We start from the raw sequence: 20,358 nt of genomic DNA, 5'->3' as shown, positions 1-20,358 counted from the left end.
TCCTTGTCTCTGGCCTTTTATAAAGAGGGGCCTGCGTGCTGGCGGCAGACTCCTGTCCCCGTTCCGGCTGAGGCTGAACAACAGGAGCCCAGTAACTTCTGCGGGGGGCAGGTGCGGGGTCGCCGCCGGCCACGGGGGCGGGGAGGGGTGGTGGGCTCAGCCTCGGGACCACCGTCTGAAGCCACCGAGACTGAAATTGCTGTGAAAACACTCAGAGCTTGTCCTTTTTCCAGAGATGTTTTCCAGGGAGCTGCCCGGTGCAGGGGTGCTGGGAGGAAGCCGGGGCCCTCATGGGCGGCGGGTCTCACCCTCTGGGGTCCTCGCGCTGCAGGGGGACCGGAGCTCCATCGGTTGGTGGAAGATGCACCTGGGGAAGATGAAGGCCTGCTTGGTGCAAGGGGTGGCCCTCTGCCTCCTGCTGGGACCTCTGGCGGGTGAGTGGCGGTTCTGTCCCTCGTGCCATCCCCCTGGCCGCTTGGGCAGCTCATGTGCGGTGGGGTCCTACCCTCGGGGGTTCTCCAGGGTGACTGCTCTCTCTTCCTCTGCAGGAGCCAAGCCAGTGCTGGAGGAGGGAGGTATTGTATTGTCCTCCTGGCCTTTTCTGGTGTGTGTTTGGGTGGGGTGGGGTCAGAAGAGGGAGCTGGGTGGGAGCTGGCTTCTTATCCCCAACGAAGGAAGCAGGAGCCTGGGTCAGCTGAAGGCCAAGCTGTGCAAGCAGAGGGACTGAGTCTCTTCCCTGGGCCCTGCCTTCCAGCCACCTGGGGCTGCACAGGGCAGGAGAGACCCTCTGAACCCCCGAGGCTTCACGTTCTCGCCCTCGGACCGGATTCACCCCTGGGCCCTCCCACCGAGTCCGACCCCAGGGCAGCGGCATCTGGATTCCAGGGCTGGGGGCTGTGGCCTCGTCTGAAATCCCACCGGGATGCTCCCCCATCCTCAGCGTCTCCAGAACAGGGGCCAGATTTCCCGCCCCCTCCCTCCTTGTCCTCCTTTTCCCTCTTCTCCTCCCCCTGAGCTGTCCCCTCAGACCATGAGTCCCGAGAGGCAGAACCCAGGTCATTGTCCAGATGGCAAGGCTCCGGGATGCTGCCACAGAGGATCAGGGATAGCCCGGGGCCTGGCGTCCAGCTGGGAGGCTCCCCTCACTGCATGGGGCTGCTGGCCCCGGCCACCTGCCCTAAGGCATCGTGGAGGGGCGGCCTCGGGGCAGGACAAGCGGGGACAGCCCCTGAGGCAGGTGGTTGTGTCTTTCAGACCCCTATGCTGAGCCACCGGCCATGCCCTACTGGCCTTTCTCCACCTCTGACTTCTGGAACTATGTGCAGTACTTCCAGACCCTGGGAGCCTACCCCCAGTTGGAGGACCTGGCCCGCACCTTCTTCGCTCACTTCCCCCTGGGGACCACCCTGGGGTTCCACGTCCCCTATCAGCAGGACTGAGCACCAGCCTGGATCCCTGGCCGCAAGCTCAATAAATTCCTCACCTGAGTCACACAAACGCTGGTGGTTTTCTTTCAAGAAACAGCTCCAGTCAGGCCACATTTACTGTCTTATTCAATAAGCGAACCATGGCTCTGACTCGGGGCTTTGCTGTACTTGTCACCTAATAGCTGAAGTCACACGCCCTTGGAGGGGCTGTGGGTCCCTGGAGTGCAGGGGGGACAGTGTCCCTGGGAGGGACTGCGGGTCCCCGAAGTGCAGGGAGGACTGTGTCCCTGGAAGGGGCTGCAGGTCCCCTGGAGTGCAGGGGGGGTCAGTGTCCCTGGGAGGGGCTGTGGGTCCCCGAAGTGCAGGGAGGACTGTGTCCCTGGGAGGGGCTGCAGGTCCCCTGGAGTGCAGGGGGGTCAGTGTCCCTGGGAGGGGCTGTGGGTCCCTGGGGTGCAGCGAGGACAGTGTCCCTCAGAGGTGCTGCAAGTCCCCTGGAGTGCAGGGGGGAAGTCGTCCTCTGGAGTGCAGGGGGGAAGTGCAGGAGGGAAGGGGTCCCCTGGAGTGCAAGGGCGACAGTGTCCCTGGGAGGGGCTGCAGGTCCCCCGGAATGCAGGGGGGAAGCGGTCCTCCAGAGCAATCTGCTCTCCTAGGCTCAGTGCAGCACTACTCACAATAGCCAAGATGTGCAAACAGTGTAATTGTCATAGTTCCACAAGGTAGTTCCAGAAGTCAGAGGTGGAGAAAGGCCAGGAGTGCCTGGGAGATCTTACTCCTCTATGGGAATAGGGACTCCCATGTTTTGAAACTACTCGGAAGAGAAGCCTGTTGCTGACCATGGAGTAGTGGCTTCCTTTGTCTTTTGCTGGGGTGCTTCAGAGTGATTTGTGTTCACGGTGATTTCTGAGGCTCAACCATACTCCCGGTCTCTCCGCACCTCTCCCTGGGCCCCACGCTGCCTACTCAGGCCACAGTCCCCCTCATTCCCTGAGGGAATGAGCCCCCTCAGGCTCATTCCCTGTCTCCCTGCCCCACCCTTCCCCTCCTCCACTTCTCTTGCAGACTAGCCCCCAAGCCTACCTGCTTCCAAAGTCTAGCTCTGATATCTTATGCCCTCCTCCCATCCACCATTCCCCTTCCTGCCGCTTCCCTCCTACCCCCTTCTCTCATTCACATGCTTTAAAAAATGATGATAAAATACACATATCGTAAAATTTACTACTGTAACTATCTTTTTTTTTTACTACTGTAACTATCTTTAAGCACATTCACATTGTTGTGCAACCATCAGCGCCATCCATCTCCAGAACTTTCCCGTCTTCTCCAACTGAACCTCTGTCCCCATTAGACACTGCCCAGCCCCTCCACCAGCCCCCAGTGCCCACCCTTCTGGTCTCCATCTCTGTGAATCCGACTATTGTAAGGACCTTCCGTAAGTAGAATCATACAGAATTTGTATGACATCTCCTTTCACTGATCATAATGTCCTCAAGCTTCATCCATGTTGTAGCAGGTGTCAGAATTTCCTTCCCTTTTATGGCTAAATAGTATTCCATCTTATGTATGTACAGAATACATCTTGCTCAGCCATTCTTCTATTAATGAAGACCTGAGATGCTTCTACACTTAGCTATTGTGAATTGCTGTGAACATGGGTGTGCAAATATCTCATGAAGACCTTGCTTTCACTTCCTTTGGGGATACACCCAGAGCAGGACTGCTGGATCATATGGCATTTCTATGTTTAATTTTTGAGGCTCCCCCACACTGTTTTCCGTGACAGCTGCACAATTTCCCTTCCCTGCCAGCAGTGCACAGGTGTTCCTATTTCCCCTCGTCTTCTCCAGCACTTGTTATTTTCTGGGTTTTTAAATAGTGTTTGTTCCAATAAGCGTGAGGTGGTAGCTCACTGTGGTTTGATTTGCATCTCCCTAATGCTTAATGGTGTTGAGCATCTTTTCATGTGCTTACTGGTCATTTGAACATCTACTTCACAGAAAGGTATATTCAAGTCATTTGCCCATTTTGAAAAATTTTTTTTTTCAACGTTTTTTATTTATTTTTGGGACAGAGAGAGACAGAGCATGAACGGGGGAGGGGCAGAGAGAGAGAGGGAGACACAGAATCGGAAACAGGCTCCAGGCTCCGAGCCATCAGCCCAGAGCCCGACGCGGGGCTCGAACTCACGGACCGCGAGATCGTGACCTGGCTGAAGTCGGACGCTTAACCGACTGCGCCACCCAGGCGCCCCTTTTTGCCCATTTTGAATTGGGATTTGTTGATGTTGAGTTTTGTGGGTTCTTTATATATACTGGATACTAATCCCTTACCATATGTGTACATGTGTATGTATGTGTACATACGTACATATATGTGTATGTAACTTGTAAATACTTGCTCCCATCCGGTGGGTTGCCTCTTCACTGCATTGACCATTCACATTCTTTCATTCTAAGGTATAGTTGATGTACAATATTATTCGTTTCAGGTGTACAACATAGTGATTCGACAACTGTACACACTCTGTCCCCATGCAATGTTATTACGGTGTCGTTGGCTGCGCCCCCAGGCTGGACTTTCCATTCCGCACACCTGCACCTGGGGGCTGCGAGTGTGTCTCTCCTGGTCCCCTCCCCATTGTCGCCCACCCCTCACCCCGCCCCTCTGGCAACCGCCCGTCTCTTTCTGAACACGCACATTCTTTAACGGGCATCTCTTGGGCACCGCTCTGTGCCAGGCTCCGTGGGCCGAGCCTTCCGTGCGCTCAGCTTCCCTCTGCGCCGACGGGCCTGCGGGAGACCATAGAGTCGGCGGTCCTCCGGCGTCTAGACGCACCGCGGCCGGCGCTTACCGGAAGAGGCGTCAGGCGGGCCGGAAGTGAGCCGGGGACGCGGGAGACGCCGCAGGCGAGATGAAGCCGGCGGTGGACGAGATGTTCCCCGAGGGCGCCGGGCCCTACGTGGACCTGGACGAGGTGAGGGGGCGGCCGCGGGCAGGGGGCCGGGGCGGGCGGCGGGGACGGCGGCCTGCGCGGGCCCCACCCCCGTCCGAGCGGGCGCCCCGGGAGCCAGCGGGCGGCGGGCGGGCGCTGCCCTGGGCCGTGGCGTCCTCCAGCCCGCGCGGCTGGCAGCCGGCCTGCGGCTCCTCGGGCCCGGCGAGCGCTACGGACGACAGGCCGGAGTTCGGGCCTGTGCTCGGGGCTTTGCGCCGGGTTGCGTGCTGGCCGGGTGTGAGGGTGGGTCCCCGGCCGTGGGTCCGTGTTGTCCGGCAGGAGGCACGACTGGAGCCAGGCTGGGAAGCCGTCGTCGGGAAAGACGCGGCCGTCGGCCTAGGGAGCCGGGGGAATGGGCGCTTGGCATGTGTGTGTTGCACGGTGACCCTGTTCTCCTGCAGTCGTGCCGGTTACGAAGGGGTCTTGCGTTTTCGTCTCACTGCGTCCTGGCCACGGGGTGATCTCGGCTGATGGCGGTGTTGGTGAGCTGGTAGCGCCGCGGCCCAGCTCGAAGTGTCAGGTCCGCCCCATCGATGTCTGGGCCTCATTTCCCCTTTCTCAAAGCTTAGGGGGACAGACCCTGCGTCCGTGCTCCCTGAAATAGGGGCATGACCGAAGCTGATTGCAGACGCTAAGTGGAACAGAGTCGCGAGTGCCCTGATGGAGGCGCCCTCCCGGCTTTGGGGTGGCCCGGCTCGGGTTTAGGAGAGCAGCTGACTGTGGGCGAATGCTGAAAGCATAGTGTTTGCTAACTAGTCGTGGTGGAAGAGGAAGTCCTGGCAGGAGCCGAGTCCAGCAGGCTGTAAGGTGCCCGAACTCCGGGAGAGATTGCAGCTGGAAAAGGGGGCGGGGCTGGGTCACCAAGTGGCTTGTAGCTGTGCCGGGTCGGGTGGGCTGGCTGCACCCCACCCTTGAAGCACTGCCACCGAACCCCAGCTTCTCAGTCCTTTGTGAAAGGCATTTCCCTAGGCAGTGTGGACTCACTTGAGGGCTTTGCTCCAGTCTGCTTCCTAGCAGGTCACTCTGGAGAGTTTGGGGATTGGGTTTGGAGGTGGGAGAGTGGAAAGCTGCGAACGGAAGCCTTGAGGAGGGTCTGAAGGAAGGCAACACCTGTAGGTGGGAGTCGGGACTCACTCAGCAGAGTCTGTCATTGTGGAATCTGCAGGGCTTACTTGGCCATGGGGAAGGGGGAGGGAGGTTGAGGAGAGAGGAGAGCATCTTGGGCTTTTCTCCCGGGTTTGGGTTACTGACAACAGCCACGAAGAGGAAGGTGGGAGACACTCAGCTCCAGGGAGCCTGGAGAAGGTAGAGCAGACAGCCTGGGAATGCGGGGGTAGCAGCGGGGACCGGTGGGCGGGGGCCTGTGCTCTGCCCTCACTGTGTGACTCTCACAGACACCCTGAATCCTGAGGGCATCAGACTGCCCCACTTTGGCTGTGGCACGATTTTCCTGCCCCCGAAGTTGTGGCGGTGGGAGGTCCTGTGACCGCACCCCACAGAGCCCCTGGTCAGCAGGTCACTTTCCCAAGGGAAGCAGTTTAATTCCCAGAAGAAGCAGGGGGCAGTCCGGAGCAGAGAACTCGTCAGGCGCAGTTTTGCACGTTTGGGGCCCGGCCTCTGTGGCAACATCATATAGGGAATTAGAACCTCTACTCCAGGCCTACAGAGACGTGGTGGTGTTCCGGGGACAGCAGGATTCTGTTTCAACAGTAAGAGGAATCAAGGAGACCTTCAAGATGATTCCTCGGAATGCTGCCCCTCCCACCCACTTCCTTTGCCTGGAACTAAATTTTGACTCCCACCTGGGCACCTTTCCCTCCCTCACCTTCCCCTGCCCTGGAGGGGCGTGGCTTCTCTCGAAAAACAGCACTGACATATTCTCACCTTTCCTTTCCCAGGCCGGAGGCAGCACCGGGCTCCTGATGGATTTGGCAGCCAATGAAAAGGCAGTTCATGCCGACTTTTTTAACGGTAAGGACGCCGGGATCGGGGGTCCCGGGTCTAATCGAATGTCTCTCTGTGTGTTGTAAGTGGGGTGCTTTGTGACGAGAGTGCTTGGGGTCAGAGGACAGGGAAGCCAGCTGTGTGCGGTTCTCAGACGCGGCGCGGTGCGTAGGAGGTGACAGCACGGCTGTCAGCGCTGGCCGTCAGCCTTGTTCTTCGGGAGGACAAGTAGCGTAAAATTGCCTACTTGCACTCCAGTAGTTGAACTTGAGCTGCAGCCACATTTCGGACACGGGTGTGGGAGCCCCATCCTGCCTTCTCATCTCTGCTGCATCCTGACAGCTGCTTTCCTTTCCTTTCCTGTGTCCCTGGGCTCTGGTTGGTCGACTCCCTTAGCACAGTGACACCGGCTGTCCCCTCCCTTGTCTCTGAGGGCAGGACTCACTAGTATTTAAGAGCTTTAGCGCTAGTTACCAGGCACATGGGTGGTAAGCGTGGTGGAAACAGTTGATGTGACACCTTCCTGCGTGTCACGGGGGCATTTCTCTGTGTTCCGACTTCCCAAGGCCCTGTTCCTACAGAATGTACTAATTCACACTAAGGGTTTGAATCGTAAACGGAAACACGAGAGGGATCTTCCTCGGAGGGTTAAGTGCGATTTTCTCTCCTTGTCACCTTTCTTTCATCTGGGCGCCCGCTGCTCCAAAGACCTTCTGTCGCTAGTTAGTGGCAGCTGGGATGCGATCTGGCCACACTGGTTTGATGTACCAACCCCGCTCCCTCACCCCTACCCCTACCCCCACCCCCTCCTCGGAGTCTGAGGCCGTGGTAGTTTATCTGGCATCTTGTTAGCAAGTTGTCTGAAAAGAGAAGCCAGTGTTCCCGGGGAGTTGGGCTGCTCCCGAGGCAGCATCTGGGCTTCCCCCAGCCGTGAGGACTGGACCCCGTTTCTCTACGCTTTCCAGAGTGCCATGTGAAAGCCCTCGCTCACGTGGGGTGATCTCGGGGGCCCTTACCCCAAGCAGGGTGGGGTGATCCCTGACACCACCCGACCTGCTCCCACATGTGGTGATCTCCTTCAAGGTCCCACACGTCTTGTGGGTTTACAGACAGTTGGCTGTGTTCAAGTTCATGTGGTTTCTAAAAATAGCGCTTTAATTCTGCCAAGGAAGTATCTGGGAGGGACCTGGGCTGCTCTGCCGCGGGGAGCACGGAGCGGCATGAGCAGTGTGGCCTCCTCCCTCTGGGCCAGGGTTAGAAAGGGAAGGAGCACAGAAGAGCTCCACGCTGCGTCAGCCTGCCCCCGCCAGCTTGCGAGGTGCACACCGCCCGTCGGGTTGTGGCGGTCCCAAGTGTTACTGCGAGGACGCCGTGAGCGTTTGGATGGGGTTTCTTCTGAGTGCTTCTCGCTGCTCAAGCAGAGGCTCTGTCCTCTTGCCGCCTGGGCTCTGGGGTTCAGACCACGAACAAGGCTTGCCCTCTTCACCCACTGTGTTGCAAAGTAGGGGAGTGTTAGACAAGACGGCACGTAGGGGCGGTCGTGACGAGAGCCAGAGGCGGGTGGCATTGTTTCTGGGAGCACATCAGAGGGCGGTTTATTGGGGGGGGTGACACCCCAGCAGAGGTTGGAGGGTGTGACGAGTTAGCTAGGGCTGGGGGCTGGGGACAGAGTGCTCGGAGCCGTAGGCCACAGGCCAGCCCAGGTGTGGGACCCCTCACGGTGCGGTGGGGACACAGCCGGGCAGGAGGTCTCTGGGACAGCACCTTCCCCATGACAGCCTGTGACAGCCTGGATGTGCGGAGACGTGACTGGGGCTTTCCACTGCCCTCTTTGTAGCTCACTGTTTATCCTGCACCGTTTTGAACGGCCAGTACTACACGGGGCTCTTTGATACCCTTTCCCCAACATGACAGCAAGGTGTGCCCCTGGTAGCGGGTTTAGGAAACGCATAGACACGTAGACGATGACCGCCCATCGCAGCAGGTAGGGCGCTGGGAGTTTGTAGCGCTTCTTCCAGTAGGAAGGGCTCAGACAGTGTCTGCAGACTCCCTTAGAGACAACCACTCTAGCGTGGCTCAGTGCTTCCGGCGCCTTCCTCCCGCCTGCCCTCTGTTCCCCTCGCGGTGGGGTCTTCTGGCAGCCTTCCAGCTGCAGCACCTCGCCTCCGCCTGTGTGCGCTTTCTTGATTGTCACCGACACAGGGGATTAGAGATGCGTTCTAGACTCCTGTGTCCCCTGGGACTGTCTGACCTTGGGATAAAATGGAGTCGGTCGTGGGGTCCCTTTGATCGTGTACTGTTTTCTCCCTGTTTCGAATGTCTGTGTAATTCATCGTGAAGGTGTTTTCTCAGTTGTTTGCCTCATGTGCCCCATTAATGCGTGGTTTTGTTCGTTTATATAGATTTTGAAGATCTCTTTGATGACGATGATATCCAGTGAGACGCCCTCCGGCAGTGCGTGTGGTCATGCCCGCGTCACCTAGGGGTGTGGCCGATCTGCTCAGAGGACAGTTTCAGGTGGTTCGAAGGAACGGGTGGACGTTTCGTGAAATTAGGAGACGGTTGACCAAGAAAGAGGGTGGTTTTAACCATCCGCGTGAGGCCCGCTGATCTCTAAATGTGACCGACTTTTGCCCTTCAATTAAAAAAAAGAGCTGCCGTCGTTTGCAGGGTCGTTTTCGTTCTTGCAGTTTCCAGCGAATGTTACAATCCCCAAAAGTCTCTGCGAGCGCGCGTGTGGGCGCAGGTGTGTGTCGGCAAGCCGACTGAAACACGCTCGTCCGCTTAGACACCCTTCGCGGGAGCGGGTGGGCGTGATGGCTCCCAGCCTGCCCGGTGGCATCCGTGGCGGAAGGGTACGCGGTGCGGGGCGCGCCCGGCCCCCCCCCCCCCCCCCCCCCCCCCCCGACAGCGCGCGGAGACCTTCCTCGTCCCGCCCCCGCCCCGCGGGGGGTGCCTGGCACATCCCCCCCCCCTCCCCCCGCCACGGGGCCTCCTGCCCCCGCCTTGGCACCAGAGCTGCCGCCGTCCCCAGACCCGAGGCTCCGGGTTCGGGACGAGTGGATGACGGCCCCCGGAGGAGCTGCCTTCTACGCGAGACATGCGTCCGTCTGTCCGTTTTGAGGGACCGTGACACCCGAGGGGCAGAAGAGGGTTTTTAACTTTCTCCCCGGGTCAGCTCGCCACAGATCGCGGCTGTGAAAGTCAAGACTCCTGTTCCAGCGAGGACTGTCTCCTTGACGGGGAGGCGCCCAGGCCGCGGGACTAAGCAGTGGCGAGGCGGGGCGCCTGCCGACCTCCCCCCGGAGAGGGCGCCGAGCGGCGTTACCCGAGGCCTGTTGGTGGGTGACGTTTCCACCGAAGACACGTGTTCCGAGCCAGAGGAGGTTTCCTTGGTGGGGGGGGCGGGGGGGGCTTCCTGGGGGGGAGGATTTCTTGGGGGGGGAGGTTTTCTGGGGGCGGAGGTTTCCTCGGGAGGAGGTTTCCTGGGGGGGGGGGGAGGTTTTCTCGGGAGGAGGTTTTCTCGGGGGGGGGGGGGGGGGGGGGGGAAGTTTTCTCCGGAGGAGGTTTCCTCGGGAGGAGGTTTTCTCGGGGGGGAGGGGGGGGGGGCGGGGGAGGTTTCCTGGGGGGGGGGGAGGAGGCTTCCTGGGGGGGAGGATTTCTTGGGGGGGGGGGGGGAGGTTTCCTCGGGAATGCCGTGCGGCTTTCCCTTCGTGCTCCTGCCCTGGGAGGGCGCTGCAGCCCAGTCGCCCAGCAGGCTCCACGGGCCGAAAGGGGGGCGGGGTCACAGCCCAATGTCCCTGAAGAGAAGGGACAGACGCGGTCTGCTTCAGAGGAAGGGGCCGTCTCTGTGTCAGTGACTCAACGACAAGCTTCCCCCCCGCCCCCCCGGCGGGCGGGCCGCAGGCCGTGCTTCCAGAGCGGTTTCCCCGAGCCGTGCTCTCCGCTTAACTATGAGCAGTTTTTACCGTGTCCCGAGCGGGTTCTGTGGGGAACAACCAGGTGTGCGGGTGAATTTTTTCGTGATCAGGTGGTTCCCCTGCGGCCTCCTCCGTTGAGGTTGACGAGAGTCCCGCCAGGCTTGTCCCGCATCCGGTCGGGGCTGCCACTCGGATCGCGGCGGCCCCACGTTGACCCCTGGGTCGCAGGTCGCCGGGGAGCCGTCGCCCTGCCCAGCCAACCCGTTTCTCTTAGGCCTCCGTTCTTCGTGGCAGATGAGGCCCCTGGTCCCTGAGGCGCCTCCTGGTTCTTGGGTCTCTGCTCTTCAGCAGGAGGGGGTGGCCCCCACCGCGGGCTCCGGGGACCCCATGAGGCTGGTCTAGTCCAAGCAGCGCTGTGAACGGTGATCCCCGTGTGTGTGTGTGTTGCACTGTTAGGCCTGCTTAAGCGTTTAAGCTGTAGACCACCCTTTCCCTTCACAGAATCTTCGCGGCCTCCCTCGCACCATGAGGCCAAGAGACAGCTCTCCCACCTTTTTCCTCCCTCCTCTCCTGCACCTTGGCCGCCCCCGGGGGGAGCAGGAAATACCGTAGGAGGCAGACCGCACCTTCTGCTCATTTGTGTACTTGTGCTGACTCCTCCGGCCACACTCTTGCCATCGTCACTCATACGTTTTTATTGCCGGTGACCATCTCTGCCACGTTTAGAAAGCCCACTGTGTGGCCACACGGTTGATCACAGGCCCAGCTGCCAGGAAGTCGTGGAGCGTGGAGGGCGCGCACAGCTCAGCGGTACAGCCGCTGGGAGAACCGGCGGGGGGCGAGGGAGACTTCTGCGAGCTTGGGCAAGACTCCTGAGGGGAGCAGGACGCCTCACTGGAGCCCGTGAGAGCAGAAGCAGGGCTTTACCGGCTGGAAGGGCGGGTGAGCTGAGGACAGCTGGCCCCGGGCTCGGGGACCCCGGGCTCGGGGACCCCGGGCTAGGCCACCTCCCGCCTTCCTCTGCCCTCCAGCTGCTCTGGCCACGGGGAGACACGGCTCTGACGGGCCGGTGCCACCTGTCCCACCGTCACCCTTCTGGGGTTGTGTCCCCGAGAAGGCCTCTGATTGACCCTCCATCCATCCTGCCCCCCTGGCCTGTCGGTGGCAGCCGGGCTTCCACTGCGAAAGGAGGTGGCAGCGCCCCTGCTGACCCCCTGGGGTGGGGGGAGCACCTTCCTACGAGGGGAAGGCGTCCAAGGGATGCCCACCTTGGTGGCCATGGTGGGCTCTTGGGAGAATGCTCTGCTAACGTGGCCTCTCTGGGGACCCTGCGATCCTGAGCTCCCCACTTCTTGGACGTGAGAACAAGTGTCCATACCCTGTGACCGGCCACGAGGACGTGGGGCCGGGAGGCAGTTGTAGAGCAAAACTGTCCGACTGCTCAGCTGCTTGAGCACTTCTGTCAGGGCCTCTGAAGGAGCCCCTTCCCTTCCCTGCCCTCGGCATCTGCCTTCTGGCCTCACGCCGGCCTTCACCCTGGCCGTCGCTCAGAGCAGGGACCGGCTGGTGGCCCTTGTCGGGACTCCGAATTCTCGCACAAACGCCAAGCGGCTGGGCCAGGCGTGCCGCCAAACAAGTCACACTTTTTAAAAAGCAACGTTAGTGATCTTGGAACTCTCGCTGCTGTGAATTCTGCCCAAGGCCAGAATGAGAAAGTGCTGAGTTGGGGTGCTCGGCTGAAAGGCCCTCTGTTGCCCAAGAAGCTAAGATAGGCCCTGAGCATCCGGCCTCTCAGGACCCCAGGAGTCCTGGAAGTGAGGCCTCGGCCAAGGGCGAAGACCACTGGATCCCCCACACCCTCTGCCTCCTCCGTGCCCCTCCCCCGGGGGGAGGCACAAGGAGAGGCCACAGCTTCTCCACGGGCACCTCCACAGGGTCCTCACACGTCCCCCTCCAGCACAGGCCAGCAGGGGGCGTCAGCCGTGGGTGCCTGTGCTGTGTGAATTATCGTCACCCCTGACGAGTCTGAAAATAAACTAAGTGTGGCTCTGATGGCTTTTGTCACCGCTGTGTAATTCTGGAGAGGCTCCATGGGATGGCAGGTGCCCTGCGGTCAAGGATGATAATGGGGTGGGGGGGCAAGTCACCTGACCTGCAGGGTGACCACGCACTAGAGGGACAGCTTGTCCCTTTGTCCCTGTAATCAAGCCGAGTGTCTGCCACACAGTAGGTGCTCAATAAATGTCTGTTAAATGTAAACAAATGGCATCTGTTTTCCACGGTGGCTGCACCAGTTCGCATCCCCAGCAGCCGTGCGCGAGGCTCCCCGTTGACGTCCTCGCCGGCACCCGGCGCCCGTCGTTTCTCGTCTTTTTGAGTCTAGCCATTCTGAAGGGTGGGAGGTGGCATCTCATCGTGGTTTTGATTTACGTTTCCCTGGTGACGAGTGATGCCGAGACACACTTTTCACGTGTCTCTCGGCCATCTGAGCATCTTCTTGGGACAAATGTGTGTGCATTCTTCAGTCACCTTGTTGGGATTTCTGGTGTTGAGTCGCACGAGTTCTTTACATATTTTGGATGTTAATCCCTCGTCGGATGTGTCGTTTGCAGAGCCTCCCCCATTCAGTAGTTCGCCCTTTTCAATTTGTGGATAGTGTCCTCCACTGTGCAAACGCTTTTTTTTTTCGAGGTAGTCCCGGTAGTTTATTTTCACTTTTACTCCCTCTGCCTCAGGAGACATATCTAGAAAAAGAGTTGCTGGGTCTGATGGAGAAATCACTGCCTGTGCTCCCTTCTAGGAGGTGTTTGGTTTCGGGTCTCAATTCAGGTCTTTAATCCACTTTGGATTTATTTTTGGGAGTAATGAAAGAAAGCGGTCCAGTTTCATTCTTTGGCATGTTGCTGTCCAGTTTTCCCAACACCATTGGTTGACGAGACTGTCTTTATCTCATTGCATATCCTTTCCTCCTTTGTCAGAGATTCACTGACCATATAAACAAGGGTTTATTTCTGGGCTGTATCTCTTCTGTTCCACTGGTCTCTGGGTCTGCTTTTGTGCCAGCACCATACCGTGTAGGTGACTGTAGCTTTGCAGTTCACCCCGAAATCTGGGGCTGTGATACCTCCAGCTTTGTTCTTGCTTTTCAAGATTGCTTTGGCTCTTTGGAGGGTTTTGTGGTTTCATGCAAAGTTTAGTGATATTAGTTCTAGTTCTGTGAGAAATGATCCAGTAATTCCACTGGTGGGTATTTACCCAAAGAAAATGAAAACACTCATTAGAGATGATGCAGGCATCCCCATGCTTATTACAGCATTATTTGCAATAGTCAAGATGTGGAAGCCGCCCAGCTGTTCGCCGGTAGATGCATGGATAAAAAAGGTGCGTGTGCGCATGTGTGATGGAATATCACTCGGCCTTGAAAAGGATGAGACCTCGTCATTTGTGACAACACGGGCGGGCCTAGTGTGCACTATGCTGAGTGAGATAAGTCCGAGACAGAAAAACACCATGTGATTCACGTGTACGTGTACGTGGAACCTAAACAACAAAGGAGCAAAACAGGAAGAGACCCATAAATGCAGAGAACGCGCTGGTGGTTGCCAGAGGGGAGGGGCGGGGCTGGAGAGATGGGCGCAGGGGGGAGGGAGGGCCAGGCTTCCGGTTACGGTTACGGGGCGAAGGAGTCCCGGTGCGGGAGGCCCAGCGCGGGGACCGCAGCCGGTGGCGCTGGAGGAGCGTCGCGCGGTGACAGCCGGGAGCTACGCTCGTGGGAGCACGGCGTCCTGCCCACGCCGTCCGGTCACCGCGTCGTACACCTGAGAGTGACGTGACGTCGTGTGCCGACTACACTCAAGTGAAAGAAATAGTAAACCTAAATAAACAAGGGTATTTGATCAACGCACGGGGCTTTGGAAGTAGGCTGGGTCCTGCTGGAGGAGGAATGAACGCAGCCTGGAAAGGGTCTGCGCCCAGTGCGCTCACCGCGGCACCTCGTGGGCTTTGAGCGCCCCTCGGGGTAGGGGCACAGCTGCGCACGGCCGGGTTGGCCTGGGGGGGGGGGGTGGGCAGGGGCAGGACCTCCATGAACGCCACACGGGGTGGGGGGAAAGGCTGGCACCTGGCGCCGCGGGACCTGGATTCCTGTCCGTCCTCAAGTCACACCCGGCAGACAGGTGTGCCCTGGGAGACCCCCCCCCCCCCCCCCCCCCCACCCCCCCCACCCCCCCCCCCCCCGACCCAGAGCCCCTGGAGGTGGGACAGGCCAGACCTCACCCGCACCAGACAGGCCCCTCACCCCCAGCAACGTCCGGGCCACACCGACCCTGCCTGGAGACAGGGCCGAAGCCTCTAGAGGCCCTGGCGAGACTATAGGCCCTGTATCCCTGGAGCCGGGGCGTATGCCGTGCTTTGCGGGGAGCTCCCCCCTCCTCTCTGGGGGAGCAGGCCGTGCGGCGGCCCTCCCTGTTGCCCACCCCCCTCCCCACCTGGGTGACAGGTCGTGGCCCGGAGGCTGCACGGAGAGAAGACAGACCCCACAGTCAGTGGGGCCCCAGAGCTGAGCTGCAAGGTCCCGTGGACGCGGATGTCGGTGGGGCCGCTCCGGCCGCGTGTGAGATGCGCGACAGAGGAGATCAGGCCTTGGACAGGAGGGACAAGTGGCAGCCACTTGCAGGGGGCACGGCCCCCAGGGGACAGGGAACCGGGAGGGGGAGGCAGAGAGGGGCAGACAGGGTGGTGGTTACCGGGGTCCCTGGAGCTGCTTCCGCCCTGGTGGTCCCGGGACGACGGAAATCCCCGGGGGGCTGGGCCCGTGAAGGGGGGCGCTGAGAGGAGTCGGGGAGCGAGCTCGCGTTACCCCCGGAACGGCCCCCTGCACGCGTGGCTGGGCCAGCGCCGTGCGAGCGGGTCACGGGAGCGCTGCGTCCGCTGCCCTCGGCTCCCCCCCCCCCCGCCCCCCCCCCCCCACCCCGAGTGCCCGCGAGTCCCGGGCTTCTCCGGCACGAGGGTTTGTGCACCCGGGAGGGCCACACCCTGGTCCTCGCTCTAGGCCTGCGTCCCCTCTCCCCAGAGATCACAACGAGGCCTGGGGAGGCCTGGGGACAAGCGGTGAATTTGGAAGGAATCACAGGAGCCGCAGGGTCACAGACGAAGGCCTGAAGGGTCCGTATTCGCCAGCGCGAGCACTTGCACAAAATGGCCCGAGTGCTCCAGGCGTTCGAAAACGATGGGCACGGGATACCGAAGAGACAGTCCCCCGAAGGACCGGCGGCGACAGTAAATACTGAAAAGTACCCAAAATCTCGAGAAGTTGGTAAAACGTCGGTTAAGGCAACAGGACATCACTCACTACAGGGGCAAACATTTAAACGTGTTTAGGGGCCCCGGGGAGGCCCAGTCAGATAAGCGTCCGACTTCGGCTCGGGTCATGATCTCACGGTTCGTGGGTTCAAGCCCCGCGTCGGGCTCTGTGCTGACAGCTCGGAGCCTGAGCCTGCTTTGGATTCTGTGTCTCCCTCTCTGTCTGCCCCTCCCCTGCTCTCTCTCTCTCCCTCTCTCTCTCTGCCCCTCCCCTGCTATCTCTCTCTCCCTCTCTCTCTCTCTGCCCCTCCCCTGCTATCTCTCTCTCCCTCTCTCTCTCTCTGCCCCTCCCCTGCTCTCTTTCTCTCTGCCCTTCCCCTGATCTTTCTGCCCCTCCCCTGCTCGCTCTCAATCTCTCTCTGCCCCTCCCCTTCTCTGTCTCTCTCTCTCTCTGCCCCTCCCCTGCTCACTCTCTCTCCTTCTCTCTCTGCCCCTCCCCTGCTCTCCCTCTCTCTCTGCTCCTCACCTGTTCTCTCTCTCTCCCTCTTTCTCTGTCCCTCCTCTGCTCACTCCCTCTCACTCTGCCCCTACCCTGCCCCTGCTTGCTCTGTCTCTCAAATAAACATTTAAAAAAAGAAAGTCACTTGTGGGTCAGTAGATCGAGCTGTTCCACAGGAAGGGACGAGTGTGGGGCCGGGATGGTTCGCTTCAGCTGGCAGGCGTTGGACGGTGTTACTGGTTTTGTCCTGCTTGGTTTCTTCTTCTTTTTACTCTTTCAACTTTAAATTTTGTTTTGCTGCGACTTAATTTATCCTGTCACTAGGAGGGCAGATTTCTGTCCCCAACCGTGCCCAGCGCAGTTAAGTAAATGTTGAGAGAACCTGCTGGCACGTTTGCTGGGACAGGAAAGCCACCAAACCTGCCGTGAAAATAACGTCAGGAACAGTTAGCTGTGTTGTTTTTCTTAGCATCCTGTTGCTGATCTTAATAAGCCCACAAGACGCCATTCATTGGAAGCCAACTTTGAGCACAGCGTTTATATTCTATTGTTAAGTCCCCAGGACGTCCCAGAGGGGTAGGTAGTGTGCCATTTGCATGAATAAACGGAAGCCCTCACCCAGACAGGCCCTCCGAGGCCAGGAGGCCAGGAGGCCAGGAGGACGGAGGACAGGAGGACAGGAGGACAGGGCTTTGCCCTGGAGGAGCACAGCAAGGTGTCCTTGCTTAGGACACTCAGGCACGGGTGTTGGTTCTCCCCTGTAGGGTGTCTGACCTGGGGAAAGGCTTCCCTGCCACTGTTTCCCATCTACACAAATGAGGGTTAGAGACACTAGCTCCAAAAATTAGTAATTCCTACTTGGCAAAAGATGCCATTAAGCTGCAGACTGAGGAATATTACAGTACGTGAACTGACAGAGGACTCATGTTCAAAATATGTAAAGAGCTTCTACAAATCAACAATAAAAACATGAACAACCTAATGAAAAAGTGGGCAAGATCTAGGAACAGAACACTTACAAATGGAGCTATGTGAACGGCCGGTGGGCTCCTGAAAAGATGTGCAACCTCGTCAGCCAGAGAGATGGAGATGGGATGTGATGTCACACTTCCTTGAATGGCCAACGTCGAAAATAGCACATGCGTCAGGGGTCCTCAGGGCTGTGGGGCTTCCTCTGGAACTCCCCTGCTGGGGGTACGTGTCAGGCCCGCCACTTTGGGGAGTGGCTCGGCTGTGCCTTAGGAAACTAAGCCTGTGTAGGTGCGCCTGGGTGGCTCAGTCGGTTGAGCGTCCGACTTCGGCTCAGGTCACGATCTCATGGTTCGTGAGTTCAAGCCCTGCATCAGGCTCTGTGCTGACAGCGTGAAGCCTGCTTGGGGTTCTCTCTCCCTCTCTCTACCCCTCCCCATGCGTGCACACGCACCCTCTCTCTCAAAATAAATAAATAAAATTTTTAAAAAAGGGTCTCTTGTGGTTTGCCCCCCTCTCTGTTTTTACCTTATTTTCTTTTTCCTTCCTTTCCCCTGTGGTCATCTGTTTTCTTTCTGAGATTCCACATGAGTGAGATCATATGATACTTGTCTTTCTCCGACTTACTTCACGCAACATCATACCCTCTAGTTCCATCCACGTTGCCGCAAATGGTAAGATTTCCTTCCTTTCGATGGCCGAACAGTATTCCATCGTATGTACATAGCACGTCTTCCTTGGCCATTTTTTGAAGAGAAAAGCGTACTGGTCTGCTCTGGCGGCCACAACAAAGCACCACATGCTGACGCTCCAACAACAGAGATCTGTTTTCTCACGCTCCGGAGGCAGGGAGTCCAGGCTGAGGTGCTGCCAGGCTGGTCTCTGCTGAGACCGCTCCTCCTGGCCTGCGGATGGCCGTCTCCTGGCGTCCTCATGTGGCCTCACCCCTGTGGAGGTCTGGTGTCTCCTCCTCTTCCTGTAAGGACGCCAGGCCCGCTGGACGGGGACCCACTCCTGGACCTCACGTGGCCTCAGCTGCACCCTCAAAGGCCCGGTGTCCAGGGCAGTCACACTGGGCGTTGGGCTTCCACTTGTGAGCTCCTGGGGGACATCATTCAGTTCATAACAGGGGTTTTAGAAGGAAAAACACGGTAATACCTACTTTGCAGAGCCGTTGTCAGGATTGAACAATCAGATGAGGTAAGACCTGAGCTCGGAGCCCCGCCCACCAAACGAGAGGGAGCTGTCAACCTCACGGTTTGCTCTGGAAGGCCAAGTCGTTTTGACCCCATTCTTAGGGACTGTTGACCAGGAACACGTGTGCGTCCTAGCTTGTCCTGGCAGGAAATCACCGTGGCAGGAAGGAGCACCTTATCAGTTAAAGAATTTGCCTCTGCCTACACTCCCGCTCCAAGAGGGGCTTGCTGTTCACGGGCATTGCCCTCGACTCCAGATCATGGGGGAGGTGGCCATCCAACCGCATCTGGGTCCGGCCGCTTTAGCCTCTCACCCCGGGAAGCAAAATGCAAGAAACTTGTTAAATCCTAGAACTATGCTCTATGGAGACGTGGAAATTTAAGGGAAAAGGAAGAAAACAAATAGGTTTATAATTTCTCCCTGCTCCAGATGTCTGTATTCAGAACCTAAAGAAGAAGCTTGCTCTAGTCACAGGCGGACAAAGAAGCTTCAAGAGGTTAATTTCTTTTTTAAGCAACTTTGTTGCTATATAGTTTACATGCAGTTCTTTTAGGAGTATAGATGATGTTTTGGCAAAGGTAGGCATGCATGTAACTTCTATCACATTCGAGATACAGGACATTTCCATCATCCCCAAACCCAAAACATTCCCTCCTACTCCTCGGAGTCAAACCCCTCCACCCGCAACGTCTGACCTGCTTTCTGTAAATACAGCAAAGCTGTGCTATTCCACATCTCGTACAAACACAGTCACGCTCCTGGATCCAGCGTATTTTGCTGAGGTGATGAGGAGATTCATCCGTGCTGACGTGCGTATCGTAGCTCATTCTTCTTTATTGCTTGCTATTCACTGTGCCACTGAATGGGTATACCGTAGTTCTTGAACCACGCGTCTGTGGCAGACATTTGAATTGTGTGCGGTTTTTAGACGCTATGAATACAGTTGGTATTGGCATTACGTGCAAGTCTTTTGCAGACGTGTTTCCATTTCTCTTTATTAAATATTTAGGAGTAGAATTGCAGGGTCCTGTCAGAAATGCATGTTTGGCTTTACGAGAATCTGGTGACTGCTTTTCCAAGGTGGTGGTGTAAGTGTGCATCTCCAGGGGTAATAAACAAGTTCCAGCGATTCCGCAGGTTCTCCAGCCTTTAATACCATCAGAATTTTCCTTCTAGCTACTCAAGCGAACTGTCATAGTAAGTATCACATTGTGGTCTTCATTGCTGTTTCCATGGCGACTTACAGTGTTGAATATCTTACTTGTTTATTGGCCATTTGTATATCTTCTTTGGTGCAGGCTCTATCAAAATGTTTGGCCCCCCTTTTTTGGAGGTTGTGTATTGTCTTATTACTGATTTCTGAGAATTCTTGGTACAGTTTGCATACAAGTCTACAAGTCTTTTGCCAGATATGTATGATAAAAATATCTCCCCACCCCCTGTGGTTTGCCCTTGCGTTTTCTTAACGGTGTCTTTTGGAGGAGCAGAAGCTTTCAATTCTGATGGAGTCTATTTTTTTTTTCTTTCTTTTATTCAGTTAGTATTTTGGGGTCTTGCAGTTTTGGCCTACTACAAGTTTGTGAAGATCTTCTATGTTTTTTTTCTCTAGAAATTATATTGTTCTACGTCTGTGATCCATTTCAAATTAACAGTTATGCATGGTAAAGGCCAGAGTTAAGGATCATTTTATATTTTCATATGGATATCTAGTTTGTTCAGCAATTGAGAGAAATCAGTTGAAAGTAGGATCAAATAATCAGACTATTTTGTCGTGATCACTGTTGCTGTATAGTAAATCTTGAAGTCAGGTAGTATCAGTCCTCCAACTTTATTTTGCTTCTCTGGTATTTTGTTGTCTCCTCTGAGTCTTTTAGCTCTCCGTAGAAAATTTAGAGTCAGTTTGTTAATATCCACAAAATAACTAACTGTGATTTTGATTGGATTTGTAGTGAACCTATAGATCAAGTTGGAAAAAACTGACGTCTTGACAATAGTGAGTCTTCCTATCCATGAACATGGAATATCCCTCTGTCTAGTTCTCCCTTGTTTTCTTTCATCAGAATTTTGTAGTTTTCCTCATATAGATTTTGTACATATTTTGTTAGACATGTC

General features: G+C 57.2%; 2 protein-coding genes across 2 annotated transcripts; both read left to right on the top strand.

Annotated features, from left to right (window-relative positions):
• The first annotated feature begins 376 nt into the window (after positions 1 to 376).
• Positions 377 to 1,439, top strand: OTOS (otospiralin). The gene is made up of 3 exons (XM_042951580.1): positions 377 to 434; positions 549 to 575; positions 1,255 to 1,439. Exons 1-3 carry the CDS (start codon positions 377 to 379, stop codon positions 1,437 to 1,439), a joined length of 270 nt encoding a protein of 89 aa, XP_042807514.1.
• A 2,849-nt stretch (positions 1,440 to 4,288) lies between these two features.
• On the top strand, positions 4,289 to 9,022 carry COPS9 (COP9 signalosome subunit 9). Its single transcript, XM_042953536.1, has 3 exons — positions 4,289 to 4,398; positions 6,315 to 6,387; positions 8,763 to 9,022. The coding sequence occupies exons 1-3, from the start codon at positions 4,336 to 4,338 to the stop codon at positions 8,798 to 8,800; spliced, it is 174 nt and encodes a 57-aa protein (XP_042809470.1). The 5' UTR covers positions 4,289 to 4,335; the 3' UTR covers positions 8,801 to 9,022.
• The last annotated feature ends 11,336 nt before the right edge of the window (positions 9,023 to 20,358 follow it).

This window comes from Panthera leo, chromosome C1 (genome assembly GCF_018350215.1).
Source record: "Panthera leo isolate Ple1 chromosome C1, P.leo_Ple1_pat1.1, whole genome shotgun sequence".
NCBI classification, from domain to species: domain Eukaryota; kingdom Metazoa; phylum Chordata; class Mammalia; order Carnivora; family Felidae; genus Panthera; species Panthera leo.
This window is presented reverse-complemented; position numbering and strand designations above follow the sequence as displayed.